At 54.5% G+C, this 18,500-nt stretch overlaps 1 protein-coding gene across 3 annotated transcripts in view; it reads left to right on the top strand.

The window, feature by feature from the left end:
- The window catches only part of NTN5 (netrin 5), a 34,331-nt gene that overhangs the window by 13,819 nt on the left and 2,012 nt on the right, over positions 1-18,500 (top strand). The window contains exons 1-6 of one of the 3 annotated variants that reach the window (XM_054009966.1): positions 4,158-4,215; positions 12,985-13,952; positions 14,469-14,657; positions 14,805-14,954; positions 15,949-16,032; positions 17,277-17,357. In XM_054009966.1, coding sequence (XP_053865941.1) covers positions 13,016-13,952; positions 14,469-14,657; positions 14,805-14,954; positions 15,949-16,032; positions 17,277-17,357 — 1,441 coding nt within the window. In that variant the 5' untranslated portion in view covers positions 4,158-4,215; positions 12,985-13,015. Of the gene's footprint in view, positions 1-4,157; positions 4,216-12,984; positions 13,953-14,468; positions 14,658-14,804; positions 14,955-15,948; positions 16,033-17,276; positions 17,358-18,500 lie in introns of those variants that run through there. The other 2 variants (XM_054009965.1, XM_054009967.1) reach the window with 2 other exon arrangements.

Consider the following 18,500-nt stretch of genomic DNA (forward strand, 5'->3'; position numbering starts at 1 on the left):
TTTTCCACAAAACCCAAATTCTGAAGAATGTCAATTCCAGGCCCAGCTGAATGATTCGTTTTGAAAATATTGAAACTTTTGATTTTTGATAAGGGTAAAACTTTCCATATTGACGTGATTGTTTTGATTCATTTTGTTTGGACTTTGGTATTTATATTCAGTCTTAAAAATATGTTCTGGAGATTACATCTTAAATATATACATATTCTATATGTTACTTTAGATCTTATATATATATAAAATTTTAGAGCTTATCTATATTTATTTTTATATATAATCAGATCTTGAGGGGGCCACTTAGGGATCTGGAGCAAAATCAGTACTTGGTCCTGCTAGTGAAGGCAGGGGGCTGGACTCAATGACCTTTCAAGGTCCCTTCCAGTTCTAGGAGATAGATATACCTCCATGGAAAAGAAAAGAAAAAAAAAAGGGAAGTTATTTATCTTGGGGGGAGAGATAGCTCAGTGGTTTGAGCATTGCCCTACTAAACCCAGGGTTGTGAGTTCAATCCTTAACAGGGCCATTTAGGAATCTGGGGCAAAAATCTGTCTGGGGATTGGTCCTGCTTTGAGCAGGGGGTTAGCCTAGATGATCTCCTGAGGTCCCTTCCAACCCTGATATTCTATGATATTAGAGCTTAAATGTATATTTTCTTTATGGTCTATAGATTATATTTAATATTATATGTTAAATACACCTCTACCCCAATATAACGCTGTCCTCGGGAGCCAATAAATCTTACCGTGGTATAGGTGAAACCGTGTTATATCGAACTTGCTTTGATCCGCCGGAGTGCGCAGCCCCCCCGGAGCACTGGTTTACCGTGTTATATCCGAATTCGTGTTATATCAGGTCGCATTATATCGGGGTAGAGGTGTATGTTATATTTATTATATTTTATATATTTTTAAAACAAACAGAAGACTGAAAGGGGACACGATCACAAAGTGCAAGTACATGAAAGGTTGTTACAAGGAAGAGGGAGAAAAATTATTCTTGTTAATCCCTGAGAATAGGACAAGAAGCTTTTGGGCTTAAATTGCAGCAAGGGCGGTTTAGGTTGGACATTTGGAAAAACTTCCTGTCAGGGTGGTTAAGCACTGGAATAAATTGCCTAGAGAAGTTGTGGAATCTCCATCATTGGGGATTTTTAAGAGCAGGTTGGACAAACAGCTGTCAGGGATGGTCTAGATAATATTTAGTCCTGTCATGAGTGCAGGGGACTGTATTAGATGACTTCCTGAGGTCCCTTCCAGTCCTATGATTGTATGATTCTATGAATAATACAGTATCATATAAACATAATAATATAATATTAAAGCTAAAATTTCCTTGAAATTGACACATCCCCCCACAATAATTTTGATTTCCACAAAACTGCAATTTCCAAGAGAAAACGGATCTGGTGGAAAATATTTGTGACCCTTTCTAACGGCAAGTTTGTGTTGTTCTGGTAACACAAGTGAAGACTCACGCGGGTGTTTCATTTCTTGAAGTATCCATTTTTTAATTTAATTTTACCACGTAAACAAATAAAGAGATTTCAGTGGCGCTACTCAGGAAATCCATCCTTTCGTCACAGAAGGAGCACTGATGGTTTGAGGAGGGAGCGTTATATTTTTCCTACGTAGCAAAGAGCTTGAATCTGCGCTTTGGGGGCACAATTGGAGTTCATCTTTTTACTCCGGAGCTGTGACTTGTGCTTGCATCGGAACGAAAAATATATTTAATTCCCCCGCCTCGCACAATTCCTGCGATTGTAAGTGGGACTTGCCATGAAAACAGGTGCAAAAAAAGGTCAGAACTAATGCGGTGGTTGAGTGGTGGGCGTTTTTTGTAAAATCCAAGATGCCTATTGCTAAAAAAACTGTGGCAAATTTCAAAAATTCTCTTGCAGTTTGTGCGGTCTGGGCTGCTGCCTTACTGCGCGCTGATGTTTTAGAAGGAGTTTACTGATTTGTCTTCATTCTCCACAGCTGAGGGTCTGGTCCTGTAGACTAGAAAAAAAAACAAACGTACATTTAACTTTGAATTCTGAAATGGGACAGCAAGTCCCAAGAGAATTCAGACAGAAGCATCTTTGCTGAATGAATCCCTGGTCCTAAAAACTGATCGCAAACTTGGGCGCGGTATTTCAAAGCATCTGTTTGGTTAGTTGGTTTTTTAGAAGCACGAGTTTGGGGATTTAGGTATTTTTGAAACCCCCTGCAAATAAAAACCTCGCCTTCCCGTTTTCAATCCCTGAATGTTAGCCAGACTCTGATATGTTGGGGTAGTTTTTAACAGAAGGCCATCCCGGTTTCCTTTTGCTTGATTTCTATATACAAGGCAAGTATCGGGGGTAGCCGTGTTAGTCTGTATCCACAAAAACAACAAGGAGTCTGGTGGCACTTTAAAGACTAACAGATTTATTTGGGCATAAGCTTCCGTGGGTAAAAAACCTCACTTCTTCAGATGCATACAAGGCTCTGTCATGTAATTTGAAAAATATCTCCCTGCCTACAGGAGGTTCTTCTTAACAGCCGTCAGTGATGGCAGATGGTGAAACAGAAGGAAAATCTGGGGTGGTGATGGGGGGAGGTGAAGGTTACGGGAGGAGCGGAAAATCGAATTTGGAAAGTTCCGATCATTAGGGAGGAATCAGAGGGAAAGGGAGGGGTTTTTCTAGAGTGGTTGTTTTTTTTTTTAAAGGAGAAGGGTTTTAAGAGAAGAAGACAAGACAAGACAAATGAAAGATGAAGGGGGAAATTCTAAGTGAGCGAAGAAAAGTTTAAATAAACTGAAAGAGGCCTTTTCAAGTTGTAAAAGAAACTTCACCAGGGCCTGGTTCCCAGCGAGTGGAAATCCAAGGAACCAACGTTTGTTGATACTGTGACACCTTCATCAGACGGTGCAGTTCTGGTTGAGTCCCGGTGGATTGTTGAGAAAGATAGCAGGGCAATATTTTCAAAAGCACTTCAGTTTCTTTGGAGCCTTCGGTCCCGCCGAAAGTCAGAGGGACCAATTTTCAAAAATGTTTAGGAGACTTTGGAAAATTTGAATCCCAGCTTTGATTTTAAACTCCCCCCACGCGTGTTTTGACAGGGTTGTTTCTGGTCTGGGCTGGTGTTTGAGGGAGAAGAATCAGAGCCCCCCTCCCTCTGCGTCTTTGATGCTCTCTGTCTGGCCCCACCTCTCTGGACAGTGAAAATAATTGAGTCTGTTTCACCTGGGCATCTTGTCAATTTCACACACACACATATGCCCCCTTTGCTTTGGTCAGTTTCCCTCTCTGGGTTTTCCAGGCTAGTTCTCCCCTGGCCTACAGCCGGAGAAGGTTTCTTATTTCAGGGAAATAATGTCCCTTGGTTTATTAATCGCTCTGATGGCTACATGGCCCCGGATCCTGACAGGGCAAACTCAGAGCTCAGCACGGGAGTTCCTGGGAGTAGGCCTCTGCCGTGGGCCCGATCAGATGTGCGTGATTCTCGCGCCTTCATCTGAAGCCGTGACGGGCTCCGCCTGCGGCTCGCGAGCTGCCAGTGGCTCTTTCACGTGTCTCTTTGCAGCACATGAGCTTAAAACACTGTGTGATTTAGTTATTAACCAATCTATGTTATTAACCCCTCTGGATGCTTTTACCATGTTCTTAACCAGCGAAGTGATCAACTTGCGCTAAGTTAGTAACTCATTTGCTGCGAGAATTCTAGGTCTCTCTGTATAACCTTAAACATTTCCCCATCAGGCTGTTTGCACCTGAATAGTCCTGTAGTAAATGAAACAATGAATTCACACTCCTGTGGCTCTTTTGGGTAATGCTGATCACTGATTCGCCTCCTGAGCTCGAGGTCTGAGAGTCACCGATAAGAAGCATCCGCTCTGGCCATGGTCAGGGACGGGACAATGGGCTTGACACGCCTTGGGTCTGATCCGCACTCAGGTCTGACCCACGCTGCCTGTTTCTAGGATCGCCCTGGTGTAGACCGGCTGGGGATCGGGTCCCATTGACTCCAGTGGAGCTATGGCTGATTGACGCCGGCTGGGAATCTCACCCAGAAGTAGCCGGCTGCTGATCTGGCGGGTCACAGGGTCGGGGCCCTCGTCCCCACATGCCTCCCGGCGGCAGAGCTGACAGCGCTGGTGAAGAGCGTGTGGATCAGAGACATTAGCAGCAGAGACAGGACGCTGAGCAGCCGATCTCACTGCGGAGAAGCGAGGGGGACTCCAGATTTTGCGGTAGGTGTCTGTCTTTGGCTGCCCCCCGGGAGGGGCGGAGGGGAATCCGATCATGAGCTGTGGTAATATCCGTCGGTTACATAGCTGTGTTAGTGCAGGGTCTAGGAGGCCTGGCCAAGAGCGGGGCGGCCTGGATCCCCAGGCACCTGGCTCAAGCATTTGACAGGGCCACGGCGTGGCCCTTTCTGCCCTCGCTTGGCCAGCGCTGGCTCTGAGCTGCGCGGGGAAAGTTTCAGGATAGCAGGTACTTCAGGTGTTTGTCTCGGGTGGGTGGGTTTCCTCCTGGTTTAAAAGAAAAAGCCCTCCAAAAAGGATTGGGGGGAGGCTTGTTTTGTTTTTGCTTGGGTGGTGTTTTTGGTGTGCTGGGTGGTTGTTGTGTGTAGGTTTCTGTGTGTACAGTTGGTTTTGCCTGTGTGGGGGTGTGTTTTTGCTTGGCTGTAGTTTTTTTTTGGCGGGGGGGGTGTTGGTTTTAACTGTCTGCTTGTTTTTGTGTGTGTGAGGGGTGTTTGTCCTGTGTAGGTTTGTGTGTGCTGTATGTGTGGTGTGTACTTTTTTTGGGGGGTGGGTATGTGTGTGTGTTGCTTTTTGCTGTCTAGTTGCTCGGGGAGGGTTGTCATGTGTAGGTTTGCGAGGGGCTGTATGGTTCTTTTTGCTTGTGTGTAGTTTTTGGTGGGTGGGTATGTATGTGTCTTGTTTTGCTGTGTGGTTATTTTGGGCTGTGGGTGGGTGTGGTGGGTATAGTTTTGGGTGGCTGGGTTGCTCTGTGTGAGCGGTTTTTGGAGGTGTGTGGTTGGGTTGGGGGCTGTATGGTTGTTGTTTGTGGCGTGGTTGCGTAGGGTGATGAGTTGTTGGTGTTTGTAGTTTGTGTGTCAGGTCGTTTTTGGTACGGGTGGGGTTGCTGTTGAGTTGTGTGAATTTGGGGGGGTGATTGTTTTTTGCTGTGCGTTTGTTTTTGGTACGTGGCTATGTGCGTGTGTTGGCTTGGGGGTTGTGTGGTTGTTCTCACTGCGCATAGGCTTGGTGTCCGTGTTCAGTGGGCGTGTGATGGATGTGACTGTGAATTCGGGGGGGTGTACATGTGTGATTGTGTACCCAGACCCATGTGCTTGGCACATCTGTGCATTAAATTTGCCAAGCAACATTAGTGCCTTTTGGTGTCCTTGGTTTTTGCATTTGTGCGTGTGTGTTGATTTGCGTCCTTCCGGAGCTGTGAAATGCCACAACCTCACCAGTGTCTCTGGGCCCGTCCTTTTCTTCCACCCCTCGGGAAAGACAGTCTGGACTGGAAAGATTTATTGAGCAGCTAATCTAACGAGGGCAGCTCCCCTGTGCGGTTCGTTAGTGCAGAGACAACATGTTGCTGTTGGTCATTTATTGAGGTAGGGGGCTTGGAGAAAATGCCACCGCTAAACAGAAGAGCAAAAACCCCGTGAGTTCCTGATCCGGAGCCCTCAACTGACATGTTCCCTGTCCCGTTCCGGCAGGCTGGCTTCGGAGATTCAGACAAAAATACAGAAGTGTTTCTGGGTATCGTTTACAGAGCTGTATAAACAAGTCACTGTCTGTGTGAAATGTTAGTTTGCACTGACTTTGCTAGGGCTTTTTCTGTCATCTGTTGTAAAACTAGGCAAATACCTGGATGAGTTGATGTACCCCCTGGCAGATCTCCCCGTGCCCCCAGGGACAGGGCCACCCAGAGGATTCAGGGGGCCTGGGGCAAAGCAATTTCGGGGGGCTCTTCCATTTAAAAGAAAAAATGCAATACTATAGTAACATGTATTTGGAAATGTAAAAAATAACCAGTGAAATACATTCAAAACTTAATTTTTAATCATTTGAAAATACACAAAATACATTATTTAAAAACATTAAAAGCTGTAATGGTATGTATGCATTTGCAGTTACATAATGGGCTGTCGCGGGGTGATGGTGATGGTTGGTGCCAATGGGCTGTCGCTGCCTGGGGGTGGCGCTACTGTTGCCCAGGGCTGGGTGGGGAACTGGGTGCCCGGCTCAGAGGGGCTGGGCTCGGAGCTGGGGGTCAGGGCTGTGAGGGGATAGGGTATGGGGGTACCCGGCTCAGAGGGGCTGGGCTCAGAGCTGGGGGTCAGGGCTGTGAGGGGATAGGGTATGGGGTCGTGGGATGCCTGGCTCAGAGGGGCTGGGCTCGGAGCTGGGGGTCAGGGCTGTGAGGGGATAGGGTATGGGGTCGTGGGATGCCTGGCTCAGAGGGGCTGGGCTTGGAGCTGGGGGTCAGGGCTGGGGGGCCTGGGGTCAGGGGTGTGTCGAGTTCAGAGGGGCTGGGCTTGGAGCTGGGGGTCAGGGCTGGGGGGCCTGGGGTCAGGGGGGTGTCGAGTTCAGAGGGGCTGGGCTCGGAGCTGAGGGTCAGGGCAGCAGGGGGTGCCCGGCTCAGAGGGGCTGGGCTCAGAGCTGGGGGTCGGAGTTGGGGGGGGAAGGGGTTGGGGGGTGCCCGGCTGAGAGGGGCTGGCCTCGGAGCTGGGGGTCAGGGCTGTGGGAGGGATGGGGTCAGGGAAGTGTCCGATTCAGAGGGGCTGGGCTCAGAGCTGGGGGTCAGGACTGTGGGGGTATGGGTTCGGGGGAGTGTCTGGTTCAGAGGGGCTGGGCTCGGAGCTGGGGGTCAGGGCTGTGGGGGTATGGGTTCGGGGGAGTGTCTGGTTCAGAGGGGCTGGGCTCGGAGCTGGGGGTCAGGGCTGGGGGAGGATGGGGTTGGGGGGTGCCCAGCTCAGAGGGACTGGGCTCGGAGCTGGGGGTCAGGGTGGCGGGGGGTGCCCGGCTCAGAGGGGCTGGGCTCGGAGCTGGGGGTCAGGGCGGCGGGGGATGGGGTCGGGGAGTGTCCGGTTGAGAGGGACTGGGCTCGGAGCTGGGGGTCAGGGCTGGGGGAGGATGGGGTTGGGGGGTGCCCGGCTCAGAGGGACTGGGCTCGGAGCTGGGGGTCAGGGTGGCGGGGGGTGCCCGGCTCAGAGGGGCTGGGCTTGGAGCTGGGGGTTGGGGCCGGGGGGTGCCCAGCTCAGAGGGGTTTACCATGCTGCCTCCCCCCTTTCCCAGAGCTTCAGCGAGCCCCGTCCAGGAGCTCCTGCCCCGCCCCCTTACCACGCGGCTCCGAGCGGGAGGACCTCAGGCCCCGCCCCCTTACCACGCGGCTCCGAGCGGGAGGACCTCAGGCCCCGCCCCCTTACCACGCGGCTCCGAGCGGGAGGACCTCAGGCCCCGCCCGAGCCATGCCGCTGTAGTGCTGCCCAGGGCCGCTCCTGGACGCGACGCGCTGAGGCGCCGGGGGATGGGGGAAGGTGGAGGCTGGGGGGAGCCTCCAACATTCTCGTGCGCGCCCTGCAGGGCCCGGGGCCTGGGGCAAATTGCCCCACTTGCCCCCCCCTCTGGGCGGCCCTGCCCAGGGATACATGTATCCCTGGTTGAGAGCCACTGCTTCAGATCCCCCAGCCATCTGTATAACCCAGATGATTCAGTGTCACCTACTTACCCCCGTGTCTCTCTCCCCCACGTTGCAGTCGGTAACACTGTTATTAAGGGGTTATTAGGCTCCCCGTGAACAGCGTTTAAAGATTTGTAAGTAATGAAGAACAAGGTGAGATTTTCCTAGCGATCAATAGCAATCCTTTGTGCAGAGAAGCAACTAAGATGAATAGCGTTCAAAAGTTCGTTTTGAGTAAAGATCAGGACTAACGGAATAAGAATAATAATCGCTCACGTCATTATTTATTAGTATTGTCATTAACTATTAGCAATTGTCTATTGCTAGTTAATTGTAAGTAATTATTAATGATTGCTAATTATTTGATAGCATGTATTGTCACATTCGTTAGCAATTATGAATTATTACCGGTAATTATTACGGATTGCTTAATTATTTGTTAGCGGTTAGTTGTAATTATTTATTAGAAAGTATTAATTGCCACTAATTAAATATTTGGCAATTGTCTATTGCTAATTAAGTGTTAGTAAATCTTAGTGATTGCTAGTTATTGGCAATTATTAATTTTTTTATGTTAGCAATTAGTACATATCACTAAATATTAATTGCCAATTATAAATAATTATAAGCATTAATTAGCCATGTTAGTAATATTAATCATTCCTAATAATCTGATTATGGATGGCCATGTGTTATCAACGCTGATGCATAATTATTAATAAAAGTATGTGTTGGCTAGTAATATCACTTATGCTTTTAGCCATTAACAATTTATGCTAATCATCAATTCATTATTAATAATCATTAACGAGTAGATAGCCATTATTAACCGCAGCCCTTTAGCCCCCAGGACTAAGGAACAACTTTCCATCCTGACTCACTTGTTGAATTCAGCGACTCCCCAACCAGGGCTCACGCTGGGCCCCAGATCCGCCCCCCCCCCAACAACCCCCCTCCCAAACCCAATGCCTACAGCTTCCCCCCACCCCAATCTCCCCCGGCCCAGTATAAACTGCTCCTGACTGGGGGCCTCCTCGTCTTTCCCTCCTTCCGTCGCTTTATTCTTCCCTCTTTTCTTCATTTCCTTCCGTCTTTCTTTCGTTCTTTTGGCTTTATGTCTTTCGTCCGCTTTCCTCATCCATCCATCCTTCCTTCCTTGTGTCTCCTTCATTCCTCCTTCTCCCGTCAGTTCCCATTTGTTCATCCTCCATTTAATTCCTTCCTTCCTTCTTTTCTTTGTTTCTTCCCTTCGTCTGGTCATTCTTTCCTATGTTTCCTTCACCCTTTTCTTCAGTCGTCTGTCACGCGTTCAGGTGCAGTTTCTTTCCTTCATCCATTGGTTCTGTCCTTTATTTCTTTCCTTCATTCTTGCGTTTATTCTTTCACTCACACTTTCCTTCATCCAATCTTTCTTTCTTTCCTCTGAACCTGAAATAAAATACAGGCCAAAAACGGCAAAAGTTCCAGGAACGGTCCAGCAAAGAGGGAGCTGAGAGACCTGTTAAACCCTTCGCTTAGCTCATCCCTCCCCTGCTGGGTGCCTCTGTTGGCCACCTGTCACAGCCCATCTGATGCCTAGGTCCGCTCTAGTGACCGTGTCTGGGCAGCGCCCAGCACGACGGGGCCCCGATCTCGGCGACTCTGGGTCTGGGCAGCGCCCGGCCCGACGGGGCCCCGATCTCGGCGACTCTGGGTCTGGGCAGCGCCCGGCCCGACGGGGCCCCGATCTCGGTGACTCTGGGTCTGGGCAGCACCCGGCCCGACGGGGCCCCGATCTCGGCGACTCTGGGTCTGGGCAGCGCCCGGCCCGACGGGGCCCCGATCTCGATGACTCTGGGTCTGGGCAGCACCCGGCCCGACGGGGCCCCGATCTCGGCGACTCTGTGTCTGGGCAGCGCATAATAATAATGATCAGTGTGAGGCCAGTATGTCCCAAACTGAGAAAGGATTAGGTGATGTTTGAGTTCAGGTGGTCACTGGGATTTTGTGGGGAAGGCTCAGGGACATGAGGGTGAGTTTAGGGCGAAGGTTCAGGGTGAGGCTGGGAGCGAGTTTTGGCAGGCCAGGGGAGATAGGGTGCTTAGAAAGGGTCCCATCCAGCCGCCTCTGCCCTTCCATGCTCCCGCGCCATGTCCCATTATTATTGTAGGTCCTACCCAATGATAGTGTCCACTCCCTGGCAGCCCAGGCGCTCCCGGACCTGGTCTGGCTGAGGCCTCGGATCCAGACTCAGTAACTCCCAACCTGGAGAGGCTGGGGGCTGGCGCTCGGGATGGGATGGGCCCCGGGAGCGGGAAGACAGAAACCTCCCAGCCCTGCAGGAATGTTAACAATTAGAGCTGGCCTCAGCAATTAGCAATCGGGGAAATCAGAGCTGGGCACAGACCCGCGGCTCCCAGTACATCTGCCCCACCTGGGGGACTTCTCACTAGCTCCCACTGCCCTCCCAGTGCAAGGGGATAGACCCCAGGTGTCCTGACTCCCAGCCACCCCCCCGCTCTAACCACTAGCCCCCGCTGCCCTCCCAGTGCTGTGGCTGGAACCTAGGAGTCTTGGGTGCGAACCAACACCTCCCTCTCCAGACCTGGGGGAAGGTGTGGCCGGGAGGTTTTTCCCACACTCCACCCGGGTGATAAATAGCGGGATGGGCCCCAGTGTAAAATCCCAGCTGCCATGAATCAAACAGAAGAGCCTGCCGGACATGAAAGGGGCTGTGGCAGTGTTGGGAGGCGGGGGGGAGCTGGGCCCAGCGCTGGAGGATGCTGGCAGCAGTGAGAGCTTGAGAGCGAGAGCGGATGGGACAGGAGGATGTGCAGGGCACTGCTGCGGGGAAGCTCACAGCACTGCAGCCCCTGGCTGGGGCACTGCTGCGGGGAAGCTTGCAGCTCGGAGAAGAACACTCTCACCAGGGAGCGGTTCCCCGCAGTTTGTATATTTTCCTACCCTGGAGGGGCGGGGGCTGAGTTGGGGGGCAGGGGGCCCAGATGGGGGCAAAGGTGTTTACTTAACAGGGAGCGCAGGAACGCAGCGAAAATCAAGAATTCGCGACGACCTAATCCCAGACTTAGCACCCCGGAGTCATCGATCAGTGTCCGAGAGACACGGGGAGGCAGAGACAGGTGTCTGGCCGGGCTAAGGCAGAACAAGAGAATTTCCTTCTGGTCACAATCAGGCACCCGTCAGGCCGGGCGCTGCCTGGACACGGAGTCGCCGAGATCGGGGCCCCGTCGGGCCGGGCGCTGCCCAGACACAGAGTCACCGAGATCGGGGCCCCGTCGGGCCGGGCGATGCCCAGACACAGAGTCACCGAGATCGGGGCCCCGTCGGGCCGGGCGCTGCCCAGACACAGAGTCACCGAGATCGGGGCCCCGTCGGGCCGGGCGATGCCCAGACACAGAGTCACCGAGATCGGGGCCCCGTCAGGCCGGGCGCTGCCCGGACACAGAGTCGCCGAGATCGGGGCCCCATCAGAGCTTTACACAGGCACACAGAGAATCCAAGCGGGAAACAGAACCCAGGAGTCCTAACTATTTCATCTCTGCAAATTTGTGGCTGTATCAGAACCAGTTCTCTGTGTGGAGTGAAAGGCCCCTGCCCCATTCCCCACCCCTGATCCAGCTGGTCCCCTGCCCTGGGGCCAGATCGCAGCCGGCCCCCCCCCAGAGGGGAAAGGCCCCATGTCCCATTCCGGGTCCCCTGAGCCAGCCATTCCCACTGGAGATCATTTGGGGCTCCCCGTGCAGTGGGTGGGTGAGTGTCCTTTACCCCTCCAGGCCTCCTTAATCCTGTATTGACTCCAGCTGCCAGCGGACTTCTCTCAGATGCACCCCTTCCCCATCGGCCCTGCCAGGGAAGGGAGAAGGGGGCTTGGGTGGGTTGGAGGGGGAGCGAGAATCAGGACAGAAACAAGCCGATGAGCCTTTAATAACCGTGAGAGTCTGGATTTAAAGGGCCTCTTCTCACAGCAGTCACGCACCCGGATTAGCGCCGAGCTGGGGCTGCCGAGGTGGGGGGCTGTTAACCTTTTCCAGGCTGGCCACAGCCAGGACCGGGGCATGAGATGCCTAGCTCCTAGGGGGACCAGCGGCCGGTCAGCTCCACCCTCTCCCTTACCCCTCTGGGACGCCTTGAGATCAAAGCAACCTCCTGGGCCGGGGGCTGAAAACGGTTGTGTCCCAGAGCGGCAGAGGCTGGTTCAGGTGAGACAGCCCCAAATTCCGGCATCCCCGGGTGGGCGAAAGGACTGGGTGGGGGAGGAACAGCAGAGAGGGGTAGGCAGGATTAGCCCGGCTGGAGCCCAGCTGAAGGAGGGTGGAAAGAGGTCATGGATCAGCTGGGCTCCTCGTGGCACAGAGACGGGCTGGGGTCTGTTCCCGGCGAGGGAGATCTAGGGTGGGTGTTAAGAGGGGACTTGCAGGGGCCGGAACAGGTTGGACAAACCCTCGTTGGGGTGGGCTCAAACACCGCCGTTGCAACGAGCCCAGCTGTGTGAGCTCCGTCCCGTAGGAAGGAACCTTTCCCCCAGACCCACTGAATTCCCGGCCAAGCTGAGCTGGGGGAGAAATTCAGTCCTGCCCTGCTCACCCCAAATCTGCTGATCGTTCAGACCCTGCGTGTGACACCCCAGTCAGGAAACTAGAAAGAGAATTCTCCGCGCACCAGTCCAAGCCCGGCTCTGGGAGAGGAGTGGGGGGCTAGTGGTTAGCGATGGGAGCCAGGACTCCTGGATTCTCTGCCCGGCTCTGGGAGGGCAGTGGGTCTAATGGTTATAGCGGGGTGTGGGGGCTGGGAGCCAGGACTCCTGGGTTTGGGAGGCGGCATGGTGGTGTATGTAACACACTGACTATGTATGTTCTGTAGCCCTTTTGTGTCTGGTTTAGCTCGAGGGTAACAGCCTACTACAGCCGACTGGAGCTGGCAAATGGAGCTACTCCACTAGGTCATTGAGCACAAGCGCTGGCTTTGGCATCCCAGAAGCAGCGTTCTGCCCAGGGTGGGGAAGGTGTTGGTTGGAGCGAGTGGGTCAGAGAGGGTCCCTTGGGCCCCTCCCACTTCAGAGCAGAACATGTGGGGCCCGACAGCAAAGGAGATCCAGCCCACTGAGCGGTTAGCCTGTGGAACTCACCGCCACTGGATATGGCTGGGGCAGAGTCCTGCCAAGCGACGGCAGTTTCTGTGACCCACCACAGATATCCCTAGAGAGGGGAAGGAATGAGAAGCCACCTGCTTTCTGACAAGCAGGCGGGCCTGGGGCTGGCCACTACAGGCCGTCTCCTGCCTAGCCTTCCCCTCACCCTCTCCTGTCTCTGTCTTTCCAGCTGATGCCAGCCCAGCGCTGACCACCTGGCCATGCCTGGCCTCTGGCGGGGCCTGGGGGTGCTGCTCTCGCTCCAGCTGGCCTTGCTGGGCCTGGACTCCGACCCCTGCTACGATGCCGCCCGGCGGCCCCGCTACTGCCTCCCGGAGCCGGCCGACCTGGCCGCCGGACGCCCCGTCCAGACCTCCGCCACCTGCGGCCGCCCCCCGCAGCGCCTGTGCGCCTTCCGCCACCCGGGCGACGCCTCGTCCCGCCGGTGCCGCCTCTGCGACGGGGCCGACCCCGCCGCCGCCCACCCCGCTGCCTACCTGACCGACGCGGACGGCGAGGCCACCTGCTGGCAGTCGGGGCCGGTGGCCAACGCCAGCCTGACCCTGGCCCTGGGAGGCCGCTTCGAGCTGCTCTACGTGGCCCTTCGCTTCTGCTCCCCCCGCCCCCACTCCCTGGCCCTCTACAAATCCACGGACCACGGCCACTCCTGGACGCCTTTCCAGTTCTTCTCCGCCCACTGCCCCCAGGCCTACGGGCTGCCCCCGGCCTCCGCTGTCAGCAGGGCCTCGGAACATGAAGCCATCTGCACTGCCGCCCAGACGGACCCCACGCCGCTGGTGGGGGGGCTGGTGGCTTTCATGCCCCTGGCCGGCCGCCCCTTGGCCCGGGCCTTCGAGTACAGCCCCGTGCTCCAGGACTGGGTGACGGCCACCGACCTGCGGGTGGCCTTGGATCGCAGGCACCGGGGGCTGGGGCTGCGGGGCCGGGAAGCCTCCTACGGGGTGTCGGAGCTGCAGGTCGGGGGCCGGTGCCGGTGCAATGGACACGCTGCCCAATGCGGGGCTGCTGGGCCCGGCGGTGCCCCCCGGTGCCAATGCCGTCACAACACGGCCGGCCCCGAGTGCGAGACCTGTAGGGCCTTCTACTGCGACCGGCCCTGGCAGCGCGCCACACCCAGCGATGCCCACGAGTGCGTGGGTGAGTGACGGGGGGGCACCCGGGCAGCCCAAGGGTCCTTCTCAGCACAGAGACCCCTAGTGGGGACGCCGGGTACCACAGGCCGGGCAGCCCCAGGGTCCTTCTGAGCACAGAGACCCTGCAGGCTGGGATACCCGGGGGGGAGCGCTGCAGGTCAGGATTGAGGGGTACTGGCAGAGTTGGGGGGGAGGAGGGAGAGCCCAGGGCTGGGCTGGCAGGAGGCTGCGGGTCGGGATTGAGGGGCCCAGGGCTGGGAGAACTATGGGGTGGGAGGTTGCGGGGGGGGGATTGAGGGGCCCAGGGCTGGGAGAACCGTGCGGGGGGGGAGGGGGGTGCAGGTCGGGATTGAGGGGCCCAGAGCTGGGAGAACCGTGCGGGGGGGGGGCTGCGGGTCGGGATTGAGGGGCACTGGCACCTGCGGAAAGGATGCGCTGGGTTTTCCGGTGTTTGAGGCACCCCCTATGGGCGTCACTGGAACGCCGACTCCGCCATCTCCGCCCCACTCTGTCTCCGCAGCCTGCGAATGCAACCGCCACTCGCACCGGTGCCGCTTTAACATGGAGCTCTACAAGCTGTCGGGGCGCAAGAGCGGGGGCGTCTGCCTGAACTGCCGGCACCACACGGCTGGGCGGCACTGCCACTACTGCCAGCCGGGTTTCAAACGTGACCTGGCCCGGCCCATCACTAGCCGCAGGGCCTGCAAGGGTGAGCAACACCGGGCACTGCTGCGGGGAAGCTCACAACTCTGGCATCCCCATCTGGGCACTACTGAGGGGAAGCTCACAGCACCTCCCCACCCCTTGTGAGGCCTGCTGCTGGGCTAGACATTAACCCTGCATGTTTCCTTCCCAGCCTGCCAGTGTCACCCCATCGGCGCTGTCAGCACCATGTGCAACCAGACCACGGGGCAGTGCCGGTGCAAGATGGGCGTGACCGGGCTCACCTGCAACCGCTGCGCCCAGGGCTTTCAGCAGAGCCGCACGGCCCACATCCCCTGCATCCGTAAGTCTGCCCCTTATACATACTGGCTGGGTAGAATCCCCTAGACAGAGCTCATGTAGGCTGCTCAATATGGTAACCAGGCTGGGCCCATATATTCTGTTCAATATGGTAACCAGGAAAGGCCCATATATTCTGCTCAATACGGTAACCAAATTGGGCCCATGTATTCCATTCAGTTTGGTAACCAGGCTGGGCCCATATATTCTGCTTAATACGGTAGCCAGGCTGGGCCTGTGTATTCTATTGAATGTGGTAACTGCAGAGCCTTTCTTTTCTATTCAATACTGGAAAGAGGTAGGGTCCCTATATTCTGTTTAATAAGATAACCACATGTAACATAGAAGCCCCGCCCACCAATTAATCCACCAATCAGATCCTGCCCAGAAAGCCCCGCCTCCTGGGAGTTTTGCAGGGGGAGGGGGATAAAATAGATGCTAATTCAGGAAGTGAGGTCATATCTCTGGATCTGACCTCGACACTTCAGGAAGTCCCGCCTGTAGGGGAGGAGCTCATTAGAGAAGTGACCTCATAGCTCTCCAGAGGTGTGGTATGTGGTGTGATGCACTCCAGGAAGGCCCACCTCTAACTGGGCCTGAGGGGGCGGGCATTGTTCATTCAGGAAGTGACATCATGGATCTGGCACTGTCGCCTGGCATGTGGCACTTCAGGATGTTCCACCTCCGGTGGTGGAAGGAGAGAGAGAGTGTGTGTCATTCAGGAAGTGACATCATAACTCTAGAAGTGAGTCATCCATCCAGGAAGTGAAAGCACTAATTCAAGAAGTGACGTCATAGCTCATGACTTCAACCTGTCCTGGCAAACGGGCAAGGATCATGCCTGGAACACGCTTAGTGGCAGCCTCTCGTGCATGTTGCATGAGTGAACCTTGCTCTCTACACGCATGAGATGGGGAGGGGGTGGCAGGATCACACTTATTGACTCCACACGTCTCTCTCTTTCTCCCTCACTCCTTCCCTCCATCCCCCTCTCCCAGGCATTCAAGAGGTGATGACCACCACGGCTGCCTACCCCCTGGAGTGGAACACAGGTGCCTGGGGCAGGATGAGGGAGATCAAAGGTTGGGTGTCGTCCACCCACTCCCATTTCCCAGCCTCAGGATGGAGCAGTCACCCCCACAACTTTCCTTCCGCCCGGTGCAAGGCTCTGTAGGGAGGATGTCTGCCTACTACTGCTGCCAGCTAGGGAAAGCTGCTCCTTTAACGCAACTAACATGGCTTTGGGGGGAGGGTTCAAATCTTGCTGGTAAGACTCAGTGGAGGCCGAGCTGCAATGCAGTGTGGGTCGTGGAGCCTGTGGGTTCATGGCATGAACCAGCCAAATATGCCGGCTCTGGTGGAGGGGAATTTGGGAGGGGTGCCAAGGAAGGTGGGCATTTAGCAGATGGGGATGGAAGCGGGGCAGGCAGGAGAGGTCAGAAGAAGGGAATGGGAGGAGGAGGACAATGGGAAGAGGAGGGGAATATTAAGAGGGGGGTATGGCTGAATACATTTGTTGGGGTACCTATAAAGAAGACCCTCCCCCAATGGAGTTTCAAGGTTCCAGGGGCTGTAGGCAGGAAGTGATGTCATAGCTAGTGCCCCATGATATATGGTACTCCAGGAAGTGGAAAATGTAATTCATAGCCCTGGAACTGTGACACAGTGTAGGACAATCCAGGCAGGCCTGCCTCCAAAGTGGGGGAAATGCTTATTAAGGAAGTGACATCGTAGCTCTGGAGCTGTGCTGTAGGGTAAGACATTCCAGAGAATCCCTTCTAAAAGGTGGATGGTGAACACAAATTCAGGAAGTGACATCATAACCGCAGAATTATGTCCTCTACCTGGCACTCTAGGAAGTCCTATCTCCAAGGAGGGAGGCATGCTAGTTCAGGAAGTGACATCATAGCTCCAGAACTGTGCAGTATTATGGCATTCCAAGAAGTGCCGCCTCGGGGAGGGGGGGGGAACGTTATTTCGGGAAATGACATCATAGCTCTGGAGCTATTCTATAGGTCCCGCCTCCGGCGGGTTTGACACATGTAAATTCAGGAAGTGATGTGATAGCTTCTTAACAGCTGTACCATGGAGTTTCAGCACTGCAGGAAATCCTGCCACCAAGGAAGTAGGAATGCTAATTAGGGAAGTGATATCATAGGTCTGGAGCTGGAGGTCCCGCCTCCAGGCCTGGAGCAGCAGTTGGGGGGCGGGGTCAAAGGCATGATTTGGGATGGATCCTGGTTCGTGAGAAGCAGGATGGGGTGAGGAACCGGGGATGGGCTAACCCCACTGTACCCATGTGCCCCCATCTGTGCTCTTCCCCCAGGCACCGAATGCCAGACTCACTGCAGCCCCTCCCACGGCCGCGTCCACATGAACCTGCGAAAATACTGCAAGAAGGATTACGGTAACATTGACCTGACATCATTATCATCTATCTATCCCCAGCCACCCCATCTATCTATTCACCTGTCTATCCCATCCACCTATCTGTCTCTCTCTGTGTGTCTCTCTCTCCCCATACATGTCCATCCTGAAGCTGGGAAATGTTATATTATTGGTAAGAAAGAAAGATGTGCCATGGGGATGGATGGATGGATAGATAGATAGGGTGGATGGGGATAGATAGATAGATGAGGTGGATTGGGATAGATAGATGGATGGGTGGATGGGGTGGATGGGGATAGATAGATAGGGGATGAAGGGAGATGGATGGGTAGATAGATAGAAGGGCTGTGTGGGGATAGATAGATAGATAGATAGATAGATAGGTGGATGGGGATAGATAGATAGATGTGTCCGGAGATGGATGGATATGATTTATTCCCCAGCAATGCTCTGTTCAGGATCTGGTCCCTGCCCTCACTGTGACAATTGGCCGGCAGAGAATTCTCCCGCACTGCGGGGTTACCCTGAGCCGGAGGCCGGGGCTCAAGGCACAAAGGGCATTAGGCGTCTACGGGGTTTTTCTCCCAGGGATTAGGAGAGGATTATCCAGATGAGCCGCCCACTGCCCCTGACCCCGGCTCCTGTGAGCAGCCAAAGGGCGACGGATCACACACGCTCTGCACAAAGGACAGTGAGAGCCCAGCATGCCCCACTCTGCTTCCACCCCCCACCTGTGTGTCCATCCCCCCTCCTCCACCACCCTTCCTCAGTGGCTCTCAGGAGCAGGCCCTGAGTGCTAGAGCCGTAATACCTTGGCAAGTCCGGGCGGCCAAGCCACTGGGCATGGTCAGGCACCATTCCTGGGAGAGTGGGGCTCTCTTTGGGGTGGTTAGAATTGCCAGGCATGGCAGGGTCTGATTGCTGTCCCTGGGTAGGAGTTGGAGCCACTCGAGGGTTTTATGGCATATATCACTGGGTATTAATCAGCATCATTTGGTATCTGAGGACATCACTGGGTGTTGTTGGGTATCAGGAGATATCACCAGCTAGCACTGCATATTGTTTGGGTATCAATGAGTATTGTTGGGTATCACTAGTTATCATGGTATTGTTGGGTTTCAATGCATATCAATCGATATCACTGGGTATTGTTGGTTTCAGT

The sequence above is a fragment of the Malaclemys terrapin genome, chromosome 20, assembly GCF_027887155.1.
Source record: "Malaclemys terrapin pileata isolate rMalTer1 chromosome 20, rMalTer1.hap1, whole genome shotgun sequence".
NCBI classification, from domain to species: Eukaryota; Metazoa; Chordata; order Testudines; family Emydidae; genus Malaclemys; species Malaclemys terrapin.